The sequence below is a fragment of the Protopterus annectens genome, chromosome 10.part0 (genome assembly GCF_019279795.1).
Source record: "Protopterus annectens isolate FY-2018-M chromosome 10.part0, PAN1.0, whole genome shotgun sequence".
Classification (NCBI taxonomy): Eukaryota; Metazoa; Chordata; order Ceratodontiformes; family Protopteridae; genus Protopterus; species Protopterus annectens.
Window position 1 is genome coordinate 879860585 of NC_056744.1, and position 24333 is coordinate 879884917.

Consider the following 24333-nt stretch of genomic DNA (forward strand, 5'->3'; position numbering starts at 1 on the left):
CGATCTCCACAGGATGAGGAAGAAATCAGCGGTGGGGGGGTATGTTGGCTTCCTTAAAACACTAGAATACATTCCCTGTGGGAAAGCACTATTACTGCCTATAAAACGTTAAATGCCAAACCCAAGTAGCCTATTTTGAATAGTAGTGTTCCCATGTTTAGGAGTCGCGTAAACAGTCGTTCCATCATTTACTTTTTATTTGCCTTTCGTACTTAATGTTTATTCTGTACCAGATCTGCTAGCTATAACTCAGCTGTGGGATTGATGTAGTATATCTAGTCTGTGAGTATCACAGTTTGAATGGCAGCCATATAATTAATTCTGAATTGAGTGTTTAATGTTATTGAAATCTTGCTTTATAGTCTTGATGCAGCCGCATGTGGTGTGTGCAGCACTATTAACTTTGTTAATTGGAATTTTTTGTTAATTAACCTCATAAAAAGGGTAGTCTGGCACAGTGAAAATGTTTCTTAATTTAAAATAAATGAATAAATAGGTGAAGAGATCTGCTAGATGGCTGTCAGCTTCATATTGTTTTAGCTTACAGCAGTTTGAAACAAAAAAAAATTTTGACAAAGTTTCTCGCCATAAATGTATTAAAAGCAGTTTGATTTTAGGTAAGTGTTGCAAAAGTTTGACTATCAGTACGCTTGTCTGAAGCAATCTTGTCTTCCCGTTTGGCAAGTTAACACCTCAGACTCTGGGTGATTGATTAAAATGATCGTTGCTATGCAAAATGGCCTGTTTGAATATCTGTGTAAGGCAAAGTGTGACCTGCACTGCTATGCAGGATGGCCTGTCTGAATATCTATGTAAGGCAAACTGTGACATACACCAGAATATTTTTTTTCCTTAGATTTTTTATTAAAATATTCCAGTATTAAGTAACAATCAATGTGTGTTTTGAATGGAATGTTTTTTGTACACTGTGCTCAATTTGTGAACTGTACAATTAATAGAGAAATATTTAAAAAATGTGAAATAAGATTTTTATAATTTATTGGAAATAAGGCACATTGTTGTGTTTGCCTTTGATAACTATACCCTCTTTGTATTTGTTTTGTTTGGCTGTCCTGAGGCTTGGGTTTTTAGTTTTGAACAGAAAAAAATTGAGAATCCAGTTGAGTACCGATAATATTCAGAAAGATTCATTGTTAGCTTTAACTATTTGCTTTATTTTGCAGCTGGTATCTGAAGATGCTTCAGTGCTGTAACTGTAAACAATGGTTTCATGAGGCTTGCATACAATGCTTACAGAAGCCTATGCTTTATGGAGACAGGTGAGAGAAATTTCTATTCATTAACATTAATAAATAACCGCAGGAAGCAGACAGGGCTTATCTAATCATGTGTACTGCCTCAAATGACTTTGTAATGTTGATCTTCTGTACATGCAATTGTAGTAGCTTAAAGTATATTTTGTATGACTAAGATAACTGTGAAGCACAGTTGATTAGTTTTGCCACAGAGAAAAAAAAATAGAACTTGATTTGAAAAGGTTTGATGCACTTCAGTCCTAGTTGCTGCCTTGTACTTTTTCAGCGTTGCCATTTAGCCCTGAGGATTAAGGCTATGAACTACTAATGTGTGCTGCCTTGTAATCCAGTGTTCAATTCCCTCTGCCTTCTTTTGCTTGCTGTGTGACTGAGCAAGACACTTAACCATATAGTGTTATGCACAGTGCCACACCTGAAGAAAAGATGTTTGTACCTCATAGGTTTTCTTGGTTAACAAAATACATGCTTTCTTTCGGTAGGACCATTGTATTTTGAGGTATACTACAGTGTGACCTTTCACTGGTAAGTCCACTCTCCACAGGGAGGAAAACTTTGTGGCTCCCAGGCTGTGCACTGGTTCATGATTGTAGGGGAGGAGCAGGAATGCTAGTCTTGTCATATTTTCAGATGAGTGGAATTGAATTATGTTCCAAGTCCTTGTGTCCTGGGTCATTACTGGGTGAGTTTGGGCATTTTGAGTGTGTCACCACTGTCTCCTTGAGGAGGCACTCATCATTTGCTTTGCTCACCTTGTTAACTGCTGACTGCTTTGACACTGACTCCTGACTTAGCTGTGAGCCTTGATGCCTGTTTTTTGTTACAGCACCCCCCCAGAGGTGAGCAGGCAGACATTTCCTCATTCATCTACTACTCACATTAATGTCCCTCAATGACTAAGCAGACAGTCAGAGTGGGTTAGTTCATACTATGTGCTTCATCCCTGTATAGGTTCATAGGTAGGTACTAGGCTATCGGCCTAAGGGCCTAAGTAAGCCTAGCCAACAAGGTTCCCTGGCGTACGCCACCTACGAAAATTAATTTCCTGTGCTCCTGTCAAGCAGAGCCACAGAAGTAATCCCAAGGGTGTATTTCCCATTCCTCATCCACTCATCAAGGTTTTTCTTGAAGAGTGCTAATGAGGAGCTTTGCCTGATATAGATGGGTAGCTTGTTTCAGAGTATAGGAAGTCTGGGACGGGAATCTATCCCTCCAGCATGTCCTGTTGATTGTGGTGACGAGGCTTAGGTCCCTAGAGCGTGTAGCTCAGAGGGATTGGGATTTCTTTAGATGTAGTATGTCCAGCAGCTCTGGGTTTAACATAGCTTTATATGTTAGGTGGAGATCTCCTCGGAGTAGGCAATATGCTACAGAGTAAAGCTGGAGTTTTTTGAGACTGTCAGTGTAGGCCATCTGTTTGAGGCCAGTAATCCTCTTTGTGAGGTACTTCTGTGGCCTTTCCAGCTGCTGCAGATGTCTTGTAAGGTACATTCCAAAAGGGGAGTTGTACTCTATAATGGGTCTAATGAGTGCCAAGTAGAGGGGAACAATTAACTTTTTTTTTCCTGGATGAGAACCCTTTTGTGATGAGGTGTGCCACATAGAAGGATTTCCTGACTACTGTGGCGTTGTGATTATCAAAGGAGAGACTACAGTCCATCTGGGTCCCAAGGTCTCTTATCACACATTCGGCGTCAAGTATACTGCCGTTTATGTGGTAGTTCATGGGTACAGAGTTTTTACCAAAGGGGATGACTGTACACTTTTTGGCATTGAGCTTGAGGCCATGCCTCTCACATCAGGTATCTCTCTCAGTGAGGCCCTTCTGTAGGATGTCCACATCATTTGGGGACTCTACTATGGCTCCTAGTTTGCAGTTGTCTGTGAACTTCATTAGCCAGAGGCCTTCTGTGTTAGCCTTTACTTCAGAGGAGTAGATAACAAACTGGGGAGATCCCAGGACTGAACTCTGTGGTACTCCACTTGTCACTGGTTTTAAGTCAGATTTGGAGTCTGCAACTTTTACAGTGTGGTTTCTGTCAGTGAGCCAGTTGGCAACCCATCTTGTGATGTATGGATTTATACCTAGTTTAGTTAGTTTAGCTATAATTCCAAAATGGGGGATGGTGTTGAATGCCTTGGTGAGGTCAAGATAGGCTGTGTGAGCCACCTTACCCTCGTCTGTGGCTTTGGTGACAGCCTCAAAGAAGTCGATCAGGTTCAGAAGGCATGATCTGCCTTTTACAAACCCGAACTGGGTGGGGTCCTGATTTTGGAGGTTACTTATGTCTTTGTTTGAGTTCCATGATGATACGTTCCATGGCCTTGCAGACCAGACTTGTCAGGCTAATAGGGTGATAGTTCCCAGGATCAGTGGTGGCTCCCCCTTTGTGTAGTGGTTTAACTCCACAAAGGGGGGTTATCCCAGAGCTGACAAAAACAGTTTTCCTTTACAGGGAATTAATTTTTTTTTGAATCTTGTCAGTAACCTGTATTACCTTTATTCATTTAATTTCTCAGCTGTTTAGCTACCACACTACAAAGACTGATTTAGAAATTTGTAACACTCCTTTCAAGTTGCATAAATTTTTATTGTTTTTCTGTTTTTAATTATATTTTCAGAAAAGAGGATGCCAGTCTGCTGTGATCATATCTAGAAAGAAAATATAGTGAAGAAATTAGATTCCACTCCACCCCCCCCCCCCAAAAAAAAAAAAAAAAAAAAACAATTGCCACTTTATTAAAGTATGTGTGCATGTTAGGACCTTTGCACTGTTAATGTCCTTTTTTTAAGCTGTCCTGTGTAAAACTTCAAACATTGCAGAAACTTTTAAGGGACTGGTAGAAGTTGGTCCATTTCCTGCTGATAGCAAACTGGACAAGTTGGACTTCACAAACTACACATTTGTGAAAACTGTCAATGTGAAGGAGAATGCTAGCCCTCACACAGGTAAAATAGCAAATGTGAAGCTTGCTGAGTGTGACAAAATATATTTTTTTTTATCTCAAGCTTCACTTTTCGAGAAACTCGATAAAAAAAAAAACTCTTTAGTCTAGAAGAGAGGTAGATGTGTAAAAAAATTACTGTAGGAGTCTTGGAAGTCATAATTGTCTTTAGGAAAGCATAACAAAGAACTTATACAAATGTATTGGATGGAGGTAAAATTAAAAAAAATTTCACTGCACTTACCTTTTTAGCAAAACTATATTTTGTGAAAATAGTAAAATTATGTATGACTGCATTTGCCATTCCAAAAATAAATTTCAGCTTCCATATATAACTAACTGTTGCTTTTTGACTGTTTTCATTTATGGAAAGTCTGCTGCTTTAAGATTCTGGGTAGAACACATGATGCCTCTTTTCACAGTAGAATGTTGAGACCCATCCTCAAGGCATGTAAGTGTGGAAACAGGATGTCTTCAAAAATTGAAAAGCCACAGGAATTCATGTTTGGGGACTTATAAACCGAGATTCCGTTTTTGATCGGTTCCTAGAAGTAATGAGGCATGATATATTTTGACAGATATAGGTAGTTTTTAGTTTAAATTTTTTTTTTTTTTTTTTTGGCAGTCAGCCTTTTTTTATGTTTTATTTTTAGTTTCTTGTGTAAGCTGTTTACTGTCTACATAGCTTATTGAAAGAAAATGCTTAAACATTATTTCAATTAAATTATTTTCATATTCAGCTTTAAACATTTGCAGCCGATGATTTATTTAGTAGCTTAAGGGCGTATGCAGTTTACCTGCGCCTCAAATGTGGCTCAGCTATCCCTACAAGGGTCATTGCTCAAAGCTAATTGCTGCTATTGTGGACATTTAAAGGTAGGCTGATTTTAAGGTTAATAATCACAATGCAGAGACAAGTAAACACTCACAACAAGCTCCGTGCACACACAAAATAATACCAAGTCCAATTGTTCAAGTCAAAGCTGTTGCATGGAGATGCAGAAATCTGGATACACAAAGTCCGCTAATATTCGACGTGGCTGCCTGCTAGGCACAACATCATACGCTGTTTGAGTTCAAAAAATCAGCTACAAAAGTCACTGAATGCTATTCAGCACTGTTAGGAACTTCCAACAACACCAGTCAACTCCACCGAACAATAACTTGAGAATCACACAAAATCAATAATCCAAGCGTTCAGCGAGGTGAAAGTAAAATAATTGGTTTATTAAAACATCCGGCAAGCGCTTTCGACAAGGTCTTCTTCAGGCCGTTATACAAAGGAATCACTTTCTATCCTTCAATGGACATTTTCCAGGATTTGGTTAGGAAATAAGAAAACATGGTTCCAAAAATCTTGGTGACCTTTCCAAGATCCATGGGGGGGCAATTTCTCCAGAAGCAGAGGAGGAAATTATAATGGGAGACGTTCCCTCTAGAGACAGATGAGGCCTGTAGAACTAGGGTTTCTAGGATTTCTTTCCAGGCAGACTCGTACAGTGCTTCTGAAGCACTGCCTTGACGGCCCATCTCAGTGTGGGGACGAATTATCCCTGCACCCAGAAGCCTGGGCAAACATAACAGAAGATACCAGGGTGCTAAATATATCCAGAGGCTGTTTTGATCCATTTTTTCTAACTTCCTTTTCCCAAAAGGAATAAACTCCCCAATGTTCCACCCAGTCAGAAGAAAGACGCAGCAAAAGAAATTCAAAAGCTGCTTAGAAGAGTCATCTGAAAGGTCCCATCAGACCAAATAGGGCTCTGAACTTACTCGTGCTTCTTTTTATTGCCCAAGCAGACAGGGAACCATGGAACAGTTTTGGATCTAAGCAAACGGAATCAGTATGTGAAGAAGTCAAAGTTCTGAATGGTCACAGTGCAGTCCATCCTGAAATTCCTTCTCAAGGACGATTGGATGTGCTCCATAGATCTTCATGATGTGTACTATCCACATCAAAATAGACAGCTTCTCCCAAAGACACTTATGTTGTCAGCTAGGAGCCAGTCACTACCAAGTAAGAGCCCTGCACTTGGAACTCACCACAGCCCCCACAGTGTTTATCAAATTCTTGGCAGTGGTGGCTGCTCATCTGAGACTCAAAGAATTCTGAGTGTTTACATATCTGGATGACTGCCCCCCCCCCCCCCCCCCCCCCAAAGTATCATCTCCTACATTCCAGGGACTATTTCCTCAAGATTCGCTAGTTACTGGGAATAATAATAAATTATGCCAAATCAAATCCAACACCAGTTTAGAGCCTGGACTTCATTCATACACTTCTGGATACAACAACACAGGTAGCTTCATCTACTTATTTCCCATTCATCTCCTCCAGTAAGGTCAGTTATTCAAGCACTAGGATCCGTGGCAGCAGCCATTGTATTACTTCCCTTGACATGTTTCTTTCTGTACACCTTTCAGTTGACTCTAGCTGTTCACTGATGCATTCTTTGTCAACCTCTGTCCTTTCCACTCAAGTTAATTCCAATTTCCAAACCACACATTCACCAGTGGATTCAATCGGACAACATTCATCTAGGCAGACCTTTTGTTTTGCTGCCCCCAGTGGCCAAAGAGACCATGGACACTTCCCACCTGGGGTGGGAGGACATTACCTGGGAAGGATGTTTCAAGGTAGGTGGTCCTCCCAAGAGAACAATCTGCATATCAGTGCACTAGAAATGAAAGCAGTTCTTCTCGCATTGTAAGCATTTCAGGATGCTGTTCTTCTGCGGACTATTGAAGCTCAGACCAACATCTTTGGTCTGGTACATCAACAGATGAGGAACCCGATCTTATCCCCTCTGCAGAGCTGTCATGAGAGTGTGGTAATGAGCAATCTCATTGGACTGCTTTCTAGTTGCATTGCACATTCCATGGAAAACCGATGTGTTGGTGGACAAACTAAGTAAGTCCTTCCTGATGCCTCAGTTAATCTGTGGCGGGATAGATATTTTGTCATTGGAACTAGACTTGCTGTGACATCCTTGTATCTCGCTACAACTAGTGTAGCAGGTATTTTCTCTTATGACCTCTGAGGGGTCGCAGAGAGTTGCTCTACTCCACACTTGGCCTCCCTGTCTTTATCCCTCTCTTACCTTGATTCCCACATTTCTGCAGAAGGCAAGTTGGTTGAAGAGCTTAGTCATTCTCATTGCTGCCTTCTGTCTTGGTCTCACCTTCGTTATCCTACATAGTTATTGTAGCCATTTTTGGATCTCCTCTCTCACCCATCAGAGATCCAACATCCCAGACCCTCAAACTAAGCACAGTTTTTCCCCTTCCAGTAATGTTTAGACAGCCCAGACTTTCTTCTCCCGTACATATCATTATTTTGGCATTGCAAAAAGAAAGTTTACATGAGCAAGTGGAGAAGATTCTCCCTTTGGACATTGAATGATGACAGTGACCCATTCTCTGCTCCAGTTTCTGCAGTACTTTAATTTTTAGCTGTCTTTTTAAAGGAGCTAGTTTCTCTACCATTAAGCTACAGATGTGAAGTTGTGTTAATTAGCTTTTCAACCTGTCTGTACTCTGATCCAGCACAGATCTGACTAGGCCGCATTTCAAGCATCTGCTCTGAACACCAAGCTCCTCCCATACCCATAATGCCCCTGTCTCCATCCTCTCTTCATATCTTGTTTGCCACGCTTGGTGTAAGCATCATCTTTTGCTCTTAGCTTCTGTTGTGGTAAGTGTTTTCTTTTATCTATATACCTTTTTCTACTTAGATTTCTTTTTCTATGTTTTCTACCTCCCTTCACACATTCACATTGGTTAAAAAAAACTAGAAACTTTTTTCTGCCCTTCTGTCGAGCGTGTGTGTGTGTGCGTGTGATCTGGTTGGGTCTCTCAGTTTTTCAGTCATGTCTGAGACCCCCAAACCAGGGTTCCATAAGTGCATGGAGTGTGACCATAAGCTGTCCCTAGCTGATGGCCACGATCTGTGCATTGAGTGCCTTGGAGCTGCTCATTTAGAGTCCTGTTCCATCTGCGTGGAGTTCAATCTCCATGTATTGATGGACAGGAAGAAAAAGCTAGTTCTTCCCCTTCCTACCACCATGGCACAGGCCTCCTCAATCTAGGCTACTTCTATTTCCGCCCTGGCCTCTGGGACTCAACCTTCCACCAAGAGGTTCGGGGACAGGGACAAGCCAGCTAAGCACAAGGACAAGCCGAGGAAGCAGTCCCCTGATTGCTCATCCTCCGCTGCTCCACCAGCCAAGGTCTGCTCAGCTCTGAGAATGGATTCTCCCCGGCTAAGTTCACTCTCATTTTTCTCCAGAGCCGGAGGAACTTAGGACCCATTTGCTGGTTCAGGCTCTATCTCATCATCTTCTAGGCCAGTATGGGTGGCCTCTTCGTCCAGATCTACCTGCAGCCTGTCCGAAGCAAAGGTGGACAAGATGATGTAGACATTTATCTGGACCCAGATACAAATGGGAGCCTTGCCTACCCCCTCTCTCGCTGGCGCAGGGGGCAGGCAGTCCGTGTTCATACCAATTAATCCTTCTCCGATCCGACCCCCAGTTTTGGAGCCCTTGGATCCGAGGACCCTCTATGTCTCGGGTTGGAGCCAAGGATAACTTGTACCGCGACACCAGCCATTACCTTGAGTAAGTCAGATCTGACTAGCTCAGATCCATCTGGCTCTCTGAACTGGATCCGTGGGGATGGTATCAACTCAGTTTTTCGGAGCAGAGCCTACCTCTTGGAATCTCGGTGCCTATATATTTGGCTCTGGCTCCCCCATTGATTGAGAGGGTTGCGGACCCATCTGTAGCCACTTCTCATGAGGTCGGTTCCCCTTCTGCTTTCGACATTGTGGAGAGGGTTCTCTCGATTCCATAGAGATCCTTGATCTCATCTTTGGAATCCGCCCTGGCTCCCCGAGTTTCTGGTACGGATCTGGCCATCCTGCTACCTCAGGGACAGCCTGCCACCTCTTTGCCTCAGGGAGCTTCACTTGGGAAAAGCGAGACGTTGGCGAGTTCTCCCCCTCTGAGGAGGTGCGTCGCAAGCTTACGTGTAAAAGGAGGCACTTGGACTCCCGTTGCAGTCATTCAAGGAAGACACTGATTTAGAGGAAAGGGAAGGTTCCCCCCGGTCACCCACCGAGGATGTCTTTTTTGGAGATGACATGGAAATCCTTCAGTAGCAAGGGGGGGTGGTCTGCCCTGAAACCTAACCCGGATGAATTGGTGTTACTGGACGCATTTGGCACAGGACCTCTCTACGTCCTGGGTGTCCTCTCCCGCAGATCCCCTGGTGGACATAATTACAACTCTGGCATGGATTGAGCCAGACACTGTGGAGCCAATCCACAAACTCCCGGATAAGATTTTAAGTGTGCCGTCCGATAGGAATTACTGGACCAAGGGATCCCCTTTTGATGCCATGGTGGTGGCAGTGGCCACTAAGGAGGAGCTCTCACAAGAGAGCTCCACGGTTCATCCACCAGACCATGTGTCCAGGACGATGGAATGTTTTGGGAAGCGGGTGTATGCTTCAGCGACTTTTTTTGTGGATGCGCTTAACTATTTGGGACACGTGATTAGCCTTCAGTGAGATCTGGTCAAAGAGATCGCTTAGTCTACCCTGGGTCCGTATCAGCGGGAGGACAAGAACGTTTTCGCCTCTAGAGTGGCCACCCTCACGTCAATTGCTAACACCTCAGTGCGTCGTCTCTGTGGTGCTACCAAGGGAGCCACTACAGCTGCCAGAACAGGTGCTGCCATCCGGTATCATGCCTGGCTTCGACATAGTTCCTTCTCAGAGCCATTTAAGGCATCTTTTACTAATGCCCTGTACGATGGTTCCACCCTTTTTGGAAAGTCAGTATGTGACACTAGCCCAAAGTGAGAAAGACGGGAAGACTCTGCTGTCGGGATCCGCTTTTCGGCCCCTTAGTGGACCTTTGCAAGGACTCAGCAGGGGGTCAAGAAGATGTGGTTCTGGAAATCTCTGCACTACCCCTAGGACACTCAGGACTTGCCTTCCCCCAGAGGCAGATGTTGCTTTGATAGGCACTGCCCCTGAGGCAGAGGGCGGGAGTTGAGGGATGAAGGGTCTTGAGAGCCTTTCTCAGACAGACCTGCGCAGCAACCCTGAAGGGTTGCCTGGTTGCTCGGCTCTGGAGGCAGTTGGGGGATGCCTTTTGCTATACCCAATGATGTGGGAGTCTATCATGGACAATTGTTGGGTGTTGCAAACCATATCCAGAGGCTATTCAGTCACCACTTCCCCCCAAACACCTCCCAGCTATTCCACCCACACAAAGGAAGGAAGCAGCACTGGAAATTGCAAAGCTACTAGAAAGGCAAGTCATCCAACCCGTCCCCCACAGACCAGAGTAGACATTTAATCCAGATTCGTTTTGGTGCCAAAGAAGACTGAGGACGTAAGACCCATGCTGGATCTCTCCATCTTAAATCTCACTTGTCAAGACAAACTTCCGGATAGTCACTCTTCAAGCTATCCTGCCCTTTCTGCAGGAGAGTGATTGGATGTGCTCAGTCGACCTTCAGGATGTGTACTACCACATCAAAATGGAGGTGCCCGGTGAAGTTTCTCTGCTTCTGGCAGGGGTCAAGTCATTACCAGTTCAGAGAAACTTGCTTTGGTCTCACCACAGCCCCCAGAGTGTTCACCAGAGTGATTGCAGTGGTAGCAGTTCACCTGAGACTACAGGGATTCCAGGTCTTCCCTGCCTGGACGATTGGCACCTTGCTTCCCCTTCCAGGCATCAATTCTGCAAAAACGAGGGATTCCCTGTTTCACTTAGCCCACCAGTTGGGCATAACCATCAATCTCAACAAATCGTTACTGGCTCTGGTTCAAGTGCTAGATTTCAGTGGAGCTCGGTTGGAGATGATTCAAACCAAGTTCTTACAAACCCTGGAAAGAATCCAGTCTCTGAAACTATATGTCCTCTATATCCTTCAAGCTCAGTCGCCGATGGTAGAATTGCTGTTATGGGTGTTGGGGTCCATGGCAGCTCCCTGGCTGCCACTATCATTCTTACCCATGCCCCGGTTACACATGCAGGTACTTCAGTGGACTGCGGTTCAATGGTCCATGCTAGATCTTTTGTTGTCTCGCCCTATTCGAGTATATCTGGTATGTAGGGACTCTCTAATGTGGTGGATTCATTCTCCAGATCTTATCTGGGGTTTCCCTTTTTTCCTTATGCCTCCCCTTTGGCCACAGTGACCATGGATACCTGCCTATTAGGGTGGGAGTTCTCTGCTTGGGAAAGACAGCCCAAGGTACGAGGTCCCCCTACAAGACTCAATTGCTTATCAACATCCTGGAGATATGAGGGTAGTGCTCCTAGCGTTGCAAGCTGTCCATGCCCATCTTCCCCTAGGGACAATTGCTATTCAGACAGACTGTCTTTTGTCTGGTACATCAACAAGCCGGAGGGAACCAGGTCTTATCCCTTGTTATGAGGCCATGAGAGTGTGGGAGTGGATGATCTCCACCGGCTATTTTCTGGTGACAACGCACATTCCGGGGAGGTCCAACATTTTAGCTGACAGGCTCAGCAGGTCTAGTTTGATGCCTTACGAGGGGTCTCTGAATCCTTTGGTAGCTAAACAGATCTTTCTCAAGTGGGGTCAGCCTTGCTGCGATCTCTGCCTCTCCTTCCAACTTGAAGTGCAATGAGTTTTTCACTCTGAAACCTCTCAGGGGGAAGCCTCCAGAGACACTCTGGTTCAGTCTTGGACCTCTGGTCTTCTGTATACTTATCTTCCTCTTCCCCTAATACTGAAATTTCTTCAGAAAGCTCGCAGGCTGGGGAGCTCGGTCATCCTCATTGCCCCATTCTGGCCTCACAAAGTATGGTTCCCCTCTCTGTGGTCTTGTGTTGTGTGTCCGCCCTGGATGTCATCTCTCATCCCTCAGGGATTCCCCATCCACACCTGGTCAGTTTGAAGCTCAATACTTGGCTGCTCCAGTTCCCATGATGGTCAGGACTCCTAGGTTATCTTCACCAGTCAAAAGGATTTTGGTCGCAGCTCATAAGTCTTCTACCAGGAAGGTCTATTCCAGTAAGTGGAAACATTTGGGAATCTCAGCGTGACCTAGACCCCTTCACTGCTCCGATTTCAGCAGTTTTAGAACTTTTAGCAAGTATTTTTCAGCAAGGTGCCAGTTCTTCTATAGTCGAGGTCCAACTGGCAGCTATATTTAACTTTCATGTAGGTGACAATATGGCTTCCCTAGCATCTTCTAAGCTTTGTAAAGCCTTTTTGAAAAGCATATTTTTACTTTGGTACCTGTTAAGGTCCCAACACCTCCTTGGGATCTCACGCTAGTTCTGCAAGCTTTGGTCTCACCCCCCTTTGAGCCTGCAGCTTCAGTAGACTTAGTTTTTGTCCTGTAAGACTGCTTTCTTGGTTGCTATTAAATCTGCCAAAAGGGTTTCGGAGTTTCAAGCATTGTCGGTCAAGCCTCTTTATTTGATATTTCATAAGGAGAGGGTGTCCTTGTGTACTAATCCATCCTTTCTTCCTAAAGTAGCTTTGGAATCCAATATTAATCAAGTGATTAATCTCCCGGTTTTCTTCCCAAATTTTCAAAATAAGGGAGAGTATAAACTGTACTTGTTGGATGTGCAGAGACAGTTATGTTTTTACCTGCATAGGAGTAAATCCTTAAGTCTTACCAACTCTTTTTCCTATTCTCCTTTTTTTTTTTAGAGAAACCAGTGTTGAAGGTCAGCATTGCCCATTGGATTTCCCAGTGTATTACCCTGATGTATTCGGCTAGAGGTTTATCTCCGCCAGGTCACGTGAAGGTGCATTCCATCAGATCTATGGCTACTTCAGCTGCCTTTTGGTCCAGAGTGTCTTTAGATGATATTTGCCCTGTGGCTACTTGGGCTTCTTCCATACTTTCTTCTTGCATTACAAGTTGGACATTCTATCCAGGAACAGGGCATCCTTTTGCTCCCCCGTGCTCCAGAATATCCTTTTATGAGGGCCTCCTAGGTGTTTAGTAGCTGGGGACTCTGTCCCACAGGTTGAAGAGCAAATGAAGACAACTTCAGATGAAGTTATGTACTCACCTTAATGTTCCATCTGAATTGTTGCTCTTCATTTGTTTTCAACCATCCCTCCCTCCTTCCCCCTGCCTTGCGTAGGCTGTGTGGTTGTCTGGCCAGAAGAGGAATGGTCACCGTATGGATATGCCTTTGTTCTCCTCGCTTATGGAGATCCTTGTCATGGGACAAGGTTTTTGGGTCAGGTTGGGATGCAATTGTGGGCAGCAAACTCAGTCTAAAGAGAGGAGGGAGACGGGGGGGGGGGCATTTTGGGTAGGGGAGGAGCTTGGATCAGATGCTGGAAATGCGGCTGAGTCGGTCCATGCTGGGTCTGAGTGCCCACAGATTAAAGACAAATGAAGAGCAACAACTCGGTTGGAATGTTATGGTGAGTACATAACTTCTTTTTAGCCACTATTTCTAATTTCCACACAGGAGACAGAAATTATTCCTTGGGTTCGTCCATACTATACAAAGCATTCCTAAAGGATATTTTTCTTTTCAGACCACCAGTAAAGGATCATTCACTTGTCTGGCTTCTCACAGATATGCTACAAGGTCTAACTCAGAAAAGTTTTGATCCTTCAGCTAAAACTGATTTAAAATTACCTTACTTCCACAAGGAGGTTATCTGAATTCCAGGCTCTTTCCTCAAAACCCCTTACATCATTTTCTGTAAACATAGGGTTAACTTGCAGACAAACCCTTCCTTTTTAACCTAAGTGGCTGCTTAGAATATCAAGCAAATCCATTCATTTACCAGTCATCTTTCCAAATATTTTGAATAAAAGAGAGTACATGCTTCATCTCCTTGATGTACAGACACAATTGTTATTTTCGCAGGACAAAACAAGTAAAAAAAATCAAATTAACTTTGTCTCTCTTTCACCAAAAAGACTGGGGTGTCCAGTTTCTAAAGTTACTTTAGCTAAATGGATTACAGATTGTGTTTCTTGGGTCTTTTCTCACCAAGACATGACTTTACTCAAACCTTCCAAGGCTTAGTCAACCAGATCCATGGCTGCTTCATCTGCCTTTTAGTCAAGAACTGCTGTTGATATCTGTGCTGCAGCCACATGGTCCAATGCTCATACCTTTGTTGCTCATTACAAATTGGATATTACTTCTAGAAACAGAGCCGCCTTTGGTTCGGTGGTACTCGGGAATATCTTTCCCTGAGGGTAACCCAAGATTAACGTAGCTGGGGACTCTATCCCAAAGGTTGAGGAAGAATGAAAAGGACGTCATCAGATTTAAAAGTTATGTACTCACCGTAACTAAGCATCTGTAATGCAAACAACAAAGGGGAAAGCAGACGTCCCTGCCCTGGTTCTTCTACTCAAGCAGAAATTATCAGAGAGGACCCCACCCACTTTAATTCGCACCTCCGATCCCTCATATATATTCTTCTAATCAGCCTTAAAACTGTATCAGGGAAAGCAAATGCTTCCATTGCCCTGCTCATGAAGTCCCAGTCAACTCTGTCAAATGCTTTCTCTGCATCAAGACCCACCAATAAAAGTGGTACTTTCTTGCATTCTGCTTCCCTCTGGATAATCAATGTTCTGTTAATACTGTCAAATGTTTGCCTCCCCTCCACAAAACCACACTGATCCATATCTGTCAGTTTTGGTGTCACTTTTGCCATTCTTTTAGTCATTATAGACATAAACACTTTATAGTGATGGTGTACTATTGAACTAAGCCTGTATGAAGCTGGATCCAATGGATCTTTACCCTCTTCAGGTATTACCGTTACCACCACCTTCTTCCAGGATGCTGGTACTGATCCTTCTCTTAAAATACTAATCTTCCAGATCAGTTTTTTCCATCCTAATTTCCAACTTCCACAGGAATACCATCTATTCCTGGGGACTTTCCTGCAGATTGGTTATACATAGCCATTTTTGTCTCATCCCTTCCTACCCTGACTGTTAGTAATTGAGGGTAATCTACCTTTAACTTTGGTATATTTAATTCTTCCATAAACATTTCCATTTTGTACCTTTTCTTGATTTCCGTATTTCTCTGCTTTATACAACTTTTAATAACATTTCTGAAATATTTGTAATGCATCTATAGGGTCACTTGTTATATGCTCCCTAAGCTTGGTGACTGCCCTTTCCACTTTTTGCTGCCTGAGTTGTGCTAGAAGTTTTTGTGCCCTTGAATTGTCAAATAAAACAGTTGCTTAACAGAAATCTTTCTAAACTCCGGCATAATATCGAGGTAATCTCTTTTTCTGTTTAGCTTTCTATAGTTGCTCCTTTTTTTCTGAGAGATTCCACCTATTTTGGATTACTTTAACATTTGTCAAGCTCTCTAAATAATTCTTGTTACTGTTTAACCTTGTCTCCCTTTCTTTTATTTCCAACCTAGTTTTAAGCTCCACTTAATTGTATCCCACTCTTTAGCTACGTTTTCATATGATAAATCTGTCTTCTCTAGTAGCTCCTGGATTAATTCCACAACCCATTCCTTAAATTCCTGTTTCTTCAACTGGTAGGTGGGAAAGCGCCAGTGTTGCATTTTCATTTTTATTTTAGTTATTATTGGTGCATGATCTGAAATAGTTATTGCCTTGGGTGCGTTTCAAGAACTTCAGTTAAATGTGCATGCTGCTGTGAGATATAAAATCTATCTAGCATAGCCCAGTTTTTGTATCTCTGTGAGTAATATTTAAATTCACTGTGAACTCCTAGTACTGAATTCACATCTTCCATGCCAAACTTTTTCATAAATTTCTTCAAAAATCTACCCTTCCTTTTTAGGCCCCTCAGACGCGTCTTTACTGTTGCAAACCAAATTCCAATCTCCACCTGTAAGTAATATTCCTTGGTGAAAGCTGATTATTTCTCCCAGAATTTTCTTAAGCTCCATTATAGCAGTTTTAGGGGAGATGTAAATGCATGCCAGTGTAATCTTCCCCCTAGCCAATAGCCCCTTAGTACATTGCATCTGCCATTATTGTTTTTTTTTTTTCTCTTCTATCACTATTGGAGCTCCTCTTGCAATTAATACAAGTACTCCTTTTTCTGTCTCTCTCTCTCTCTAGCTTTATGCCCTTACGGCAGCAAACTCAGTCTGAGATAATGGGGATGGACTAAAACATTATGGGTAGAGGGAGGAGCTCGAGAGTTGGATCTGAAATCTGGGGTATTCGGCCAAGTCGCATCCGAACTCCACGGGTTGAAGACAAGTGAAAATGCACAACACAGATGTCTAGTTATGGTGAGTACATAACTTTTAATTTCTTTTCATTTCATGTTTTATTTTGTGCAGATTTTTGAATGCTAGCCAAGTGCTTTGATGTTGTGCATTACTGCCACTTGCTCTGTAGAAAGCATCAGAATGATGCCAGTTTCGAACAGTATTAGAAGTAGTCTTCCTTTTTTTGTTTTGTATTTTGATCTCTGAATACTATCTTAAGTGTGATGGTTTTCTGACCTGCTGTAACAAAAAGTGACATGAGCAATAAATTCATTGTAAACAATGATATCCAAAATTTACTGTTACATTGGGGGCTGTACAGTACAGCAACCTGTGACTGTTTTACATACTAATTCTGAGGTTGCTTTACTACAGAGTAAGGGGAATATGTCAAGAGACTGTTAAGGTTTAGTATGAATTCACTAGCATATTCTTTTTGACTGTACTACTTGCAGTTACCCTATAAAGAATAAGTAAAGTTAAGATAAGCTTTTTGGCGACTTCATAAAAAGTAAACACCAAGAGTCTTGAATAACAACACCCCCACCACAAACACAAACATGTAATAACCTTTTTGATTTTGTCATTTTTATTCGTTCCTCAACCTGTGGGTTCTCAGATCAGTCTCTGCCACTTCTTTTACTTTTAGGATCTGACTCTGTAGCTCCTCCTTTACCCATAGTGCCCCTTTCCTCCATATTACCTCAGATTTCATTTGCAGTGCTTGTCAAGTTGAGATTTCCTTCTCGTGTAGCTCCTTGTGGGTCATGAGTGTATTTAAAGGTTAACCTTAATTTTTTTGTTTTTATATATTATTACTGTTCCTTATCCTCTAAATCAATCTTTTTTTTTTTTTTTTTTTTCGGGTTTCTCCATTACCTTTAAAACTTTAAACTAGCTGGTATAACTCTTGTTTGCCATTGTTGGAATTTTTCCATTTCCTTTCCTGTCTGTCATTTTTTTTAAAAAAATAAATAAATAAAAAAGTCTTTTTTAGATGGTATTTGTAGTTTCTTCTTTTCATCATGGCTGAGAAGTCTGACAAACCAGCTGGGTTCAGAAAATGCACTTCTTGTGGGCACGAGATCCCACACACTGATGCCCACAGGGAAGTGAGTGTACTGTTTAGGACCTGGCTCTTTAGACATAGCCTGCAAGATTTGTGCGGGTTTCATTGCCCGAGCCATTGGTGATCATCGCAACAAACTAATTTTGATGGATGTTCGTGTTTCATTGTTGCAGTCATTGCATTTGGGTTATCTGCTTGGAGGTTGCCCTCATTCGGCCTGATTAACAAAGTCTTGGGTCCTGCGTCGGTTGCTGTTCCTTCTTCCATGACATCAGGTCGTCAGGGGTATAAAACATGCAGCTGACGCCATTACATCAGTCTTTCTTGCCGTGCGGTACCCAAAGCAGAAGCAGTTTGCAAGTGCCAGTTGGCAGACTCCTGAAATTTTCGTTTTCGAGTTTCAGAACCAAAGTCTTCAACTAAAACTAAGTACCCCGTTGGGGAAACTTGTTTTTTTGCTCCTTACCAATGTCAGTAAAAGTTAATTGCATTGCTTGTGGAAAGCAAATACCTCATAAAGATTTTCATTCGTACTGTATTCCTTGCCTAGGCCCTGACCACGATGTACCTTGCTGTTGGTTTTGTGCTTTATTTAATCAGCACACTATCCGTCGTTGGTATATTTTCGCCTCTAAATATTTTGGTTCTTGGTTTAATTATCCAGAAATGTCATTGGTTAGACATCCGACTACCGGGATTCCGAAAAATGCAAATATAAAGACAGAGACAGGCCGCCGAGGTCCAAAGCTGCCGACGATGCTTCTTCTAAGACTGTCGTCAGTTCGCCGGTACTCAGGCGCTTTCGCAGCCCCTGATACCCGCTACTTCTTATTCGCAGGCCTCTACTGAGACCCATTCAGAGTCCGATATGCCACGAAATGCTTCAACTATGGAACCCGTGGATGTCTCTACCTTGGATGGGTCCAGAACCAATGTGCAGGCACCGGCTTCTGAGGGTGTATTCAGGCCTACTGACTTGCGTATTAAACCAACGCCTCCTTCTTTACTTAGGCCTAAATCTCGATCCATGTCTAAAAAAAAAGACGCCCAGGCCACATGCTCAGGCCTCTAGGCCTAAAAAACAAATAAGAATGCCTGAAGATCTAATAACTATAATTAGGAGTAGCCAACCCCCCCCCCCTTTCTAAGAGACCTAGGACTGAAGTTGATTATGAATCTTCTGATCAGGATTCTGGTTTTTTTTTTTTTACTCTTCTGATTATCTGGATTTGCCCTTACCTACTTAAGAGGATTCTGAGGCGCTTTCGCAGCCCCTGATACCCGCTACTTCTCAGTATGGAGAACATCGATGTCTGTGCTGTGACAGAAACCTGGTTCAAGGCTCCTGAGAGCACCCCAGCACTATCAGGTTTTACCTCATACCATGCGTTCCGGCCCCAAAATCCGGACAATACCAAGAAAGGAGGGGGGGTATCCATATTCATCAAGGACACCCACACCTCAAGACTGGTGGCAACGCACGATGCATCGGAGACCATCCAGGTGCAATTAACCATAGGCAAGACTGCTCTGCAAATTGTAGCATGTTACAGGCCACCCTCACAAACTCAGGAACCCCACATGGCCTTCCTGAAAACAGTAGAGGGGATAAACGTATCACCAAACACCATCATACTAGGTGACTTCAATTACCCTAATATAGACTGGGAACACTACTCAAGCCCAAACACCCTAGCCCAAAAGTTCCTGGAATTCATAAACTCAAATGCCATGGAGCAACTAGTCACCATCCCCACAAGAGGAGATAACATACTTGATCTCATCATCACGAACATGGGAGCACAATGTTCAACACCGGAAGTATACCCCTCACTGGTGAGATCAGATCACAAACTAATCTCGCTGGAGGTCCTCATCCCACCCCACCTGAAATAAAAAAGACCACAGTAAAGAACTTCTCGAAACCGACTTCACACTTCTAAAGACTAGTGTGATCTCCTTTAAGGCCCCCGAGCTGGCGGAAAACAGTACTCAAGCCGCTGAATCACTTACAAATGCCTTCTACCAGCACCTGCAGGATTGCATGGGTAAGGCAATCCCAAGCAAAACAAAGACTCTTTGTACCAAAGGCAAGCGTCCAGTCTGGTGGACCCCAGCCATAAACAAACTCTACAACAAAAGGAGGAAGCTACTACAAGATAGAGCAAAATCCTTAAAAGGTAAGACACCCTTGATCACTATAAGCAAAAAACTAAGAGCTCTCATAAAATCATCCAAAGCAAATTTTGAGAGAAAAATAGCTAAAGACTCAAAAGACAATCATAAGGCCTTCTTTAGCTATGTTAGAAACCTGGGAGGAAACTCCCAGATATGCTCATAACTAGTTCAAAATGATGTGAAGATTACTGATCCTACAGACATTGCCAACATACTGGCTGACAGGTTCAGTGCAAACTTCTCCCCCCCCTCCCCCCCAAAAGGAGAGATATCTATACCAAATGATTGCAGCCCCCCAAAAATTTCCAACGCCCAAGTGAGAACTGCTCTCTCCAAAGCAAAAAACACAGCATCCATGGGACCAGATGGTGTCCCCGGCTGTGTGCTCCACGAACTCAATGAGGAATTAAACCCACAGCTAGGACAGCTGTTTAATCAAAGTCTTACCTCTGGATACGCACTCCAGGAGTGGCGCACTGCAACTGTGGTCCCACTTCACAAAGGCGGTGCCTCCACCGACCCTGGAAATTACCGGCCCATTAGCTTGACAAGCCTTATCTGCAAAGCCATGGAGAGGATCATAATGGACCTCATAAATAAAGACATAGGGAATTTGCAGACTTTGGATCCAACCCAGTTTGGCTTTGTCAAAGGCAGATCATGCCTTTTAAACTTGGTTGACTTTTTCAAAACAGTCACCAAAGCCATTGATCAGGAAAGGCAGTCCATACAGCCTACCTCGATCTGGCGAAGGCCTTTGATACAATACCCCACTCGGGTATCATTGAAAAACTCATCAGCTTAAATATTAACCCATACATCACAAGATGGGTTGCAAACTGGCTGAGTGACAGAACCCACTGGGTCAGAGTTGCTGGCGCCATGTCAGACTCAAAGCCTGTCACAAGTGGTGTCCCACAGGGCTCAGTCCTGGGCCCACTCTTGTTTGGCATCTACTTTTCCGAAGTACAAGCAAACGCAGGAGGGTTATGGCTGACAAAGTTTGCAGATGACTGCAAACTGTGCGCCATAGTAGAAAACACATCTGACACAGATATCCTTCAGAAGGGTCTTACAGAAACGGATAACTGGTGCCAGAGCCATGGCCTAAAGTTAAATGCCAAAAAATGCATAGTCATACCCTTAGGGAAAAACAAGGTTACCCCTAGCTACCAAATAGGTGGCAATCCACTGAGCACAGAAGAAGTCATCAGAGACCTGGGGACCCAGGTTGATAGTAGTCTGTCATTCGACACCCATGTAGCTAAAGTAGTTAAGAAGACCTTCTACATTGCCCACCTTATCATGAAGGGATTCTCATCTAGATCAAGGGAGGTCATGGTCTCCCTTTACTCATCACTCATCAGACCAATGATTGAGTACAATGCCCCATTCAGAATGTATCTGACCCGACACTTGCAGCAGCTGGAGAGGCCACAAAAGTTCCTCACCAAAAGGATAAAGGGTCTCAAAAATCTGTCCTATGCCGCCCGACTGAAAGAACTCCAGCTCTATTCAGTCGCTTACCGCTTGCTCAGAGGTGACCTTTGCCTAACATACAAGGCCATGTCAAACCCAGATTTGATGAATATGCTTCACCTCAAAAAATCTAGATCCATCAGAGTCACAAGGGCGGGAGACTTAAACCTCGACACGGCTATTAATAGGACGTGCTGGAGGGATAGATTCATCACCCAAAGACTCCCTATGCTGTGGAACAAAATTCCGGTATATGTGAGGCAGAGCACCTCGCTGGCCTTGTTCAAGAGAAATCTTGACCAATGGATGGGAGATCGCAGATATACCCCAGGGATTACCTCAGTGTCACTGCTCGACAGAGGCACAGCAAAATAATGGGTATAGTTCCCCATACTAAAGGGGTGGCGTAAGCCACAAAACGATGGGCTAGGCTTGTAAATGCCCTCGGGCAAATAGCCTAGTATGAACCTATGAACCTATGATGCAGAGGACTCTATTTCCTTGCTTCCCCTCCTGAGGATTTTTCTTTTGGGGAAACCTTACATACTCTAAGGGAGCATTTCCACTGGGAAAGCCAAGATTTTTCTGATTCAGAAAAGAGCCTTAGGGATTTCCTTCTCCTACCTCAGCATAGGCCTTTAGCTGTTCCTCCTATACTAGACATTGTTTATGATGCTTTCTTGGAATTTAGTTTGGCCCCTGATTCCCTGCCTCCTGCTCCCAGAAAACCTGACAGATACTACAGGGTCCCTCAGTCCCACAAGTTCCTTTTCAAAAATCCTATTGCAGATCCGGAGACTATTTCACAGGGGCCCAAGGGCATTAAGGCTTCTACTGCTAAAAATCCTACCCCTTCTGATAGAGACTCCAGGGTGCTGGATAGATGGGCTAAGAAGGTTTACACTTCTGCAACCTTGGCCATTAGGGCTTTAAACTGCCAGTTTCATGTGTTAGAAGTATCAGCAACGTGTTATTGGACTGCTTAAAAAGAAAATGATGTTGATTCCGGACTGTGTGGAAATTAAATAATTACAGGATTTAATGCATTCTGCAGAACAAGTTGGAAAACATACTTAGCAATGTGGTTTTGATTCATTAGAGACCTCTTGCAGGGCTGCTGTTACTGGGTCTGTGCTTAGAAGGCATGCTTGGCTTAAGGAGCAATCTTTGCCTTATCATGTTAAAGCTAAATTGTTGGATGCTCCTTTAATTCAGTATCGCCTGTTTGGCAACATGACTGAGGAAGTTATTAAAAAGATGGAGGAAAAAGCTAAATCTATGCAAACTGTTAAAGATTTTTTACAAGTTCAGCCTCCTAAATTTAGTAGGTACTGGCCCTCTAAGAATTGGTCCTTTCCGGGAGTTCAAAATGGCCGCTGTTCTGTGAGCACTGCTATCACCTAGGTCTCGATATACTCTGGATTAAAACAAACCCAGAAGGCAACGCAGAATTAATAATACAGAAATAACTGTAGATATTTACTGCTAATATCATCCAGCAAACAAAAGAGGAAGAAAAAGTGACAGATTCAGCTCAGAAACAGCAGGATTAACTAAGATTTCTGAATAACAGCTTAAGCAATGTGCTACTAAGGCCCTGCATCTGACTGCAAGATTGGTAAAACACTATACAGCAAGATGTCAAAAGAGGAAAATAATATGGAAACAACAACAACTAAGACCAAATTCTCAGTACTAGCTTAACCTGAGAAAGACACAACTTCAAAAAGACAAAAGACAACTAAACAAACTGACAACTCTAAAAATACAAATAAATTCAAGACAGATCAGCCAGCTATTCTGGAAGACATAAAATCTGCCTTATTACCTATCCAGCAAGCATTAAAGGACTTATTACAATTTCAAACCTTTGGTGACTCATTCAGCCAAATAATATTCAGAATGGAAAAATCTGAGTCCAAAATAATAGAAAATGAAATAAAAATAGACTCTATTTCTCAAAAAACTGATGCCCATGACAAAGAAATACAAAACTTACAAGCAAAATTAACAGACCTGGAAGCAAGATCTCGAAGGAACAATATCATCATCAGAGGAATACCTGAAACTGTACTTCATAACAGTTTAATACCAACAATCAAGCAAATAATAAATTCCCTCCTAGAGGAATCTGAAGAAATGCAGCAAATAACAATAGAGAGAGCCCACAGAGCCCTGAGGGAAATGCAAACATCACTGAAACCAAAACCTGTCTATAGTAAAATATTAAACTACCAAGATGTAAATCAGGGGTGTCCAACCTTTTCAGTTGCAAGGGCCGCATTGAGTCAACGGAAATGGTCTGGGGGCAAACGGCAAGTGAGGACCAAAAAAAAAAAAAAAAGGTCACAGGTTTATGCGGACTAATGTGGCTGTATTTTAGGTTAATTTGAACAATAAATAAATTAATAAATATAAATAGATTAATAAATGCATAATATTTGCCCTAAAATTCAATATCTCATTCTTAAACAGAGAAGTAATAAAGGACAACTGTGTGCTGCACAGAACTGAAAATGCAAACTTCACAACCATACTGAGTATTCAAACGCAATGTCTAAAGGTGTTCTGATCAACAAATCCAGATTTGTATATTTTTACACTTTTAAACAAGACCAATGGTAGCAATTTGAGAAAGTGTGTAGATAAAAAAGGCATTATTTTTACCCACCTCTCCTATCTGGAGACACAAAAAAAGAAACCAGTAACAACTTCAACAATTGTATTAAAAGCACCCCAGTTATCCCAACATTAAAGATTCCTTTGCCAACCAATTCTAGGTATATGGAATATTAGGAGTCCGCCAGTCATTCAGCACAGAATACTTTCTGTCAATACAAACACCACTGCATAACATAAGACTATTCTCTTATTCTTTACTAAACTGTATGAAGATATATTGGGGGAAAAAAAAACTTGAATAAACAAACCCAAAGTGAAAAGCAATGTACTTATCTCACTGGTGCTTACTTGTCCTGGCTGGCCATGAAATATTTATGGTGAAACTAGAAGCTGTCAGGAGACAGAACTGTAATCCTTAAATGTATATGGGTGGATCTATTATTCTAGAGAAGCCTTTCAATATTACACAATCAAAACTCAGACAGAAAGAGCATTCAATTTAA

General features: G+C 42.7%; 1 protein-coding gene across 1 annotated transcript in view; it reads left to right on the plus strand.

Moving 5' to 3' along the window:
- MTF2 (metal response element binding transcription factor 2) overlaps positions 1–24333 on the plus strand; it is a gene marked incomplete in the record, with an annotated part of 1616286 nt that overhangs the window by 518038 nt on the left and 1073915 nt on the right. The window contains 1 exon segment of the mRNA XM_044085679.1: positions 1185–1280. Within this exon segment, the coding sequence (XP_043941614.1) occupies positions 1185–1280 (96 nt within the window).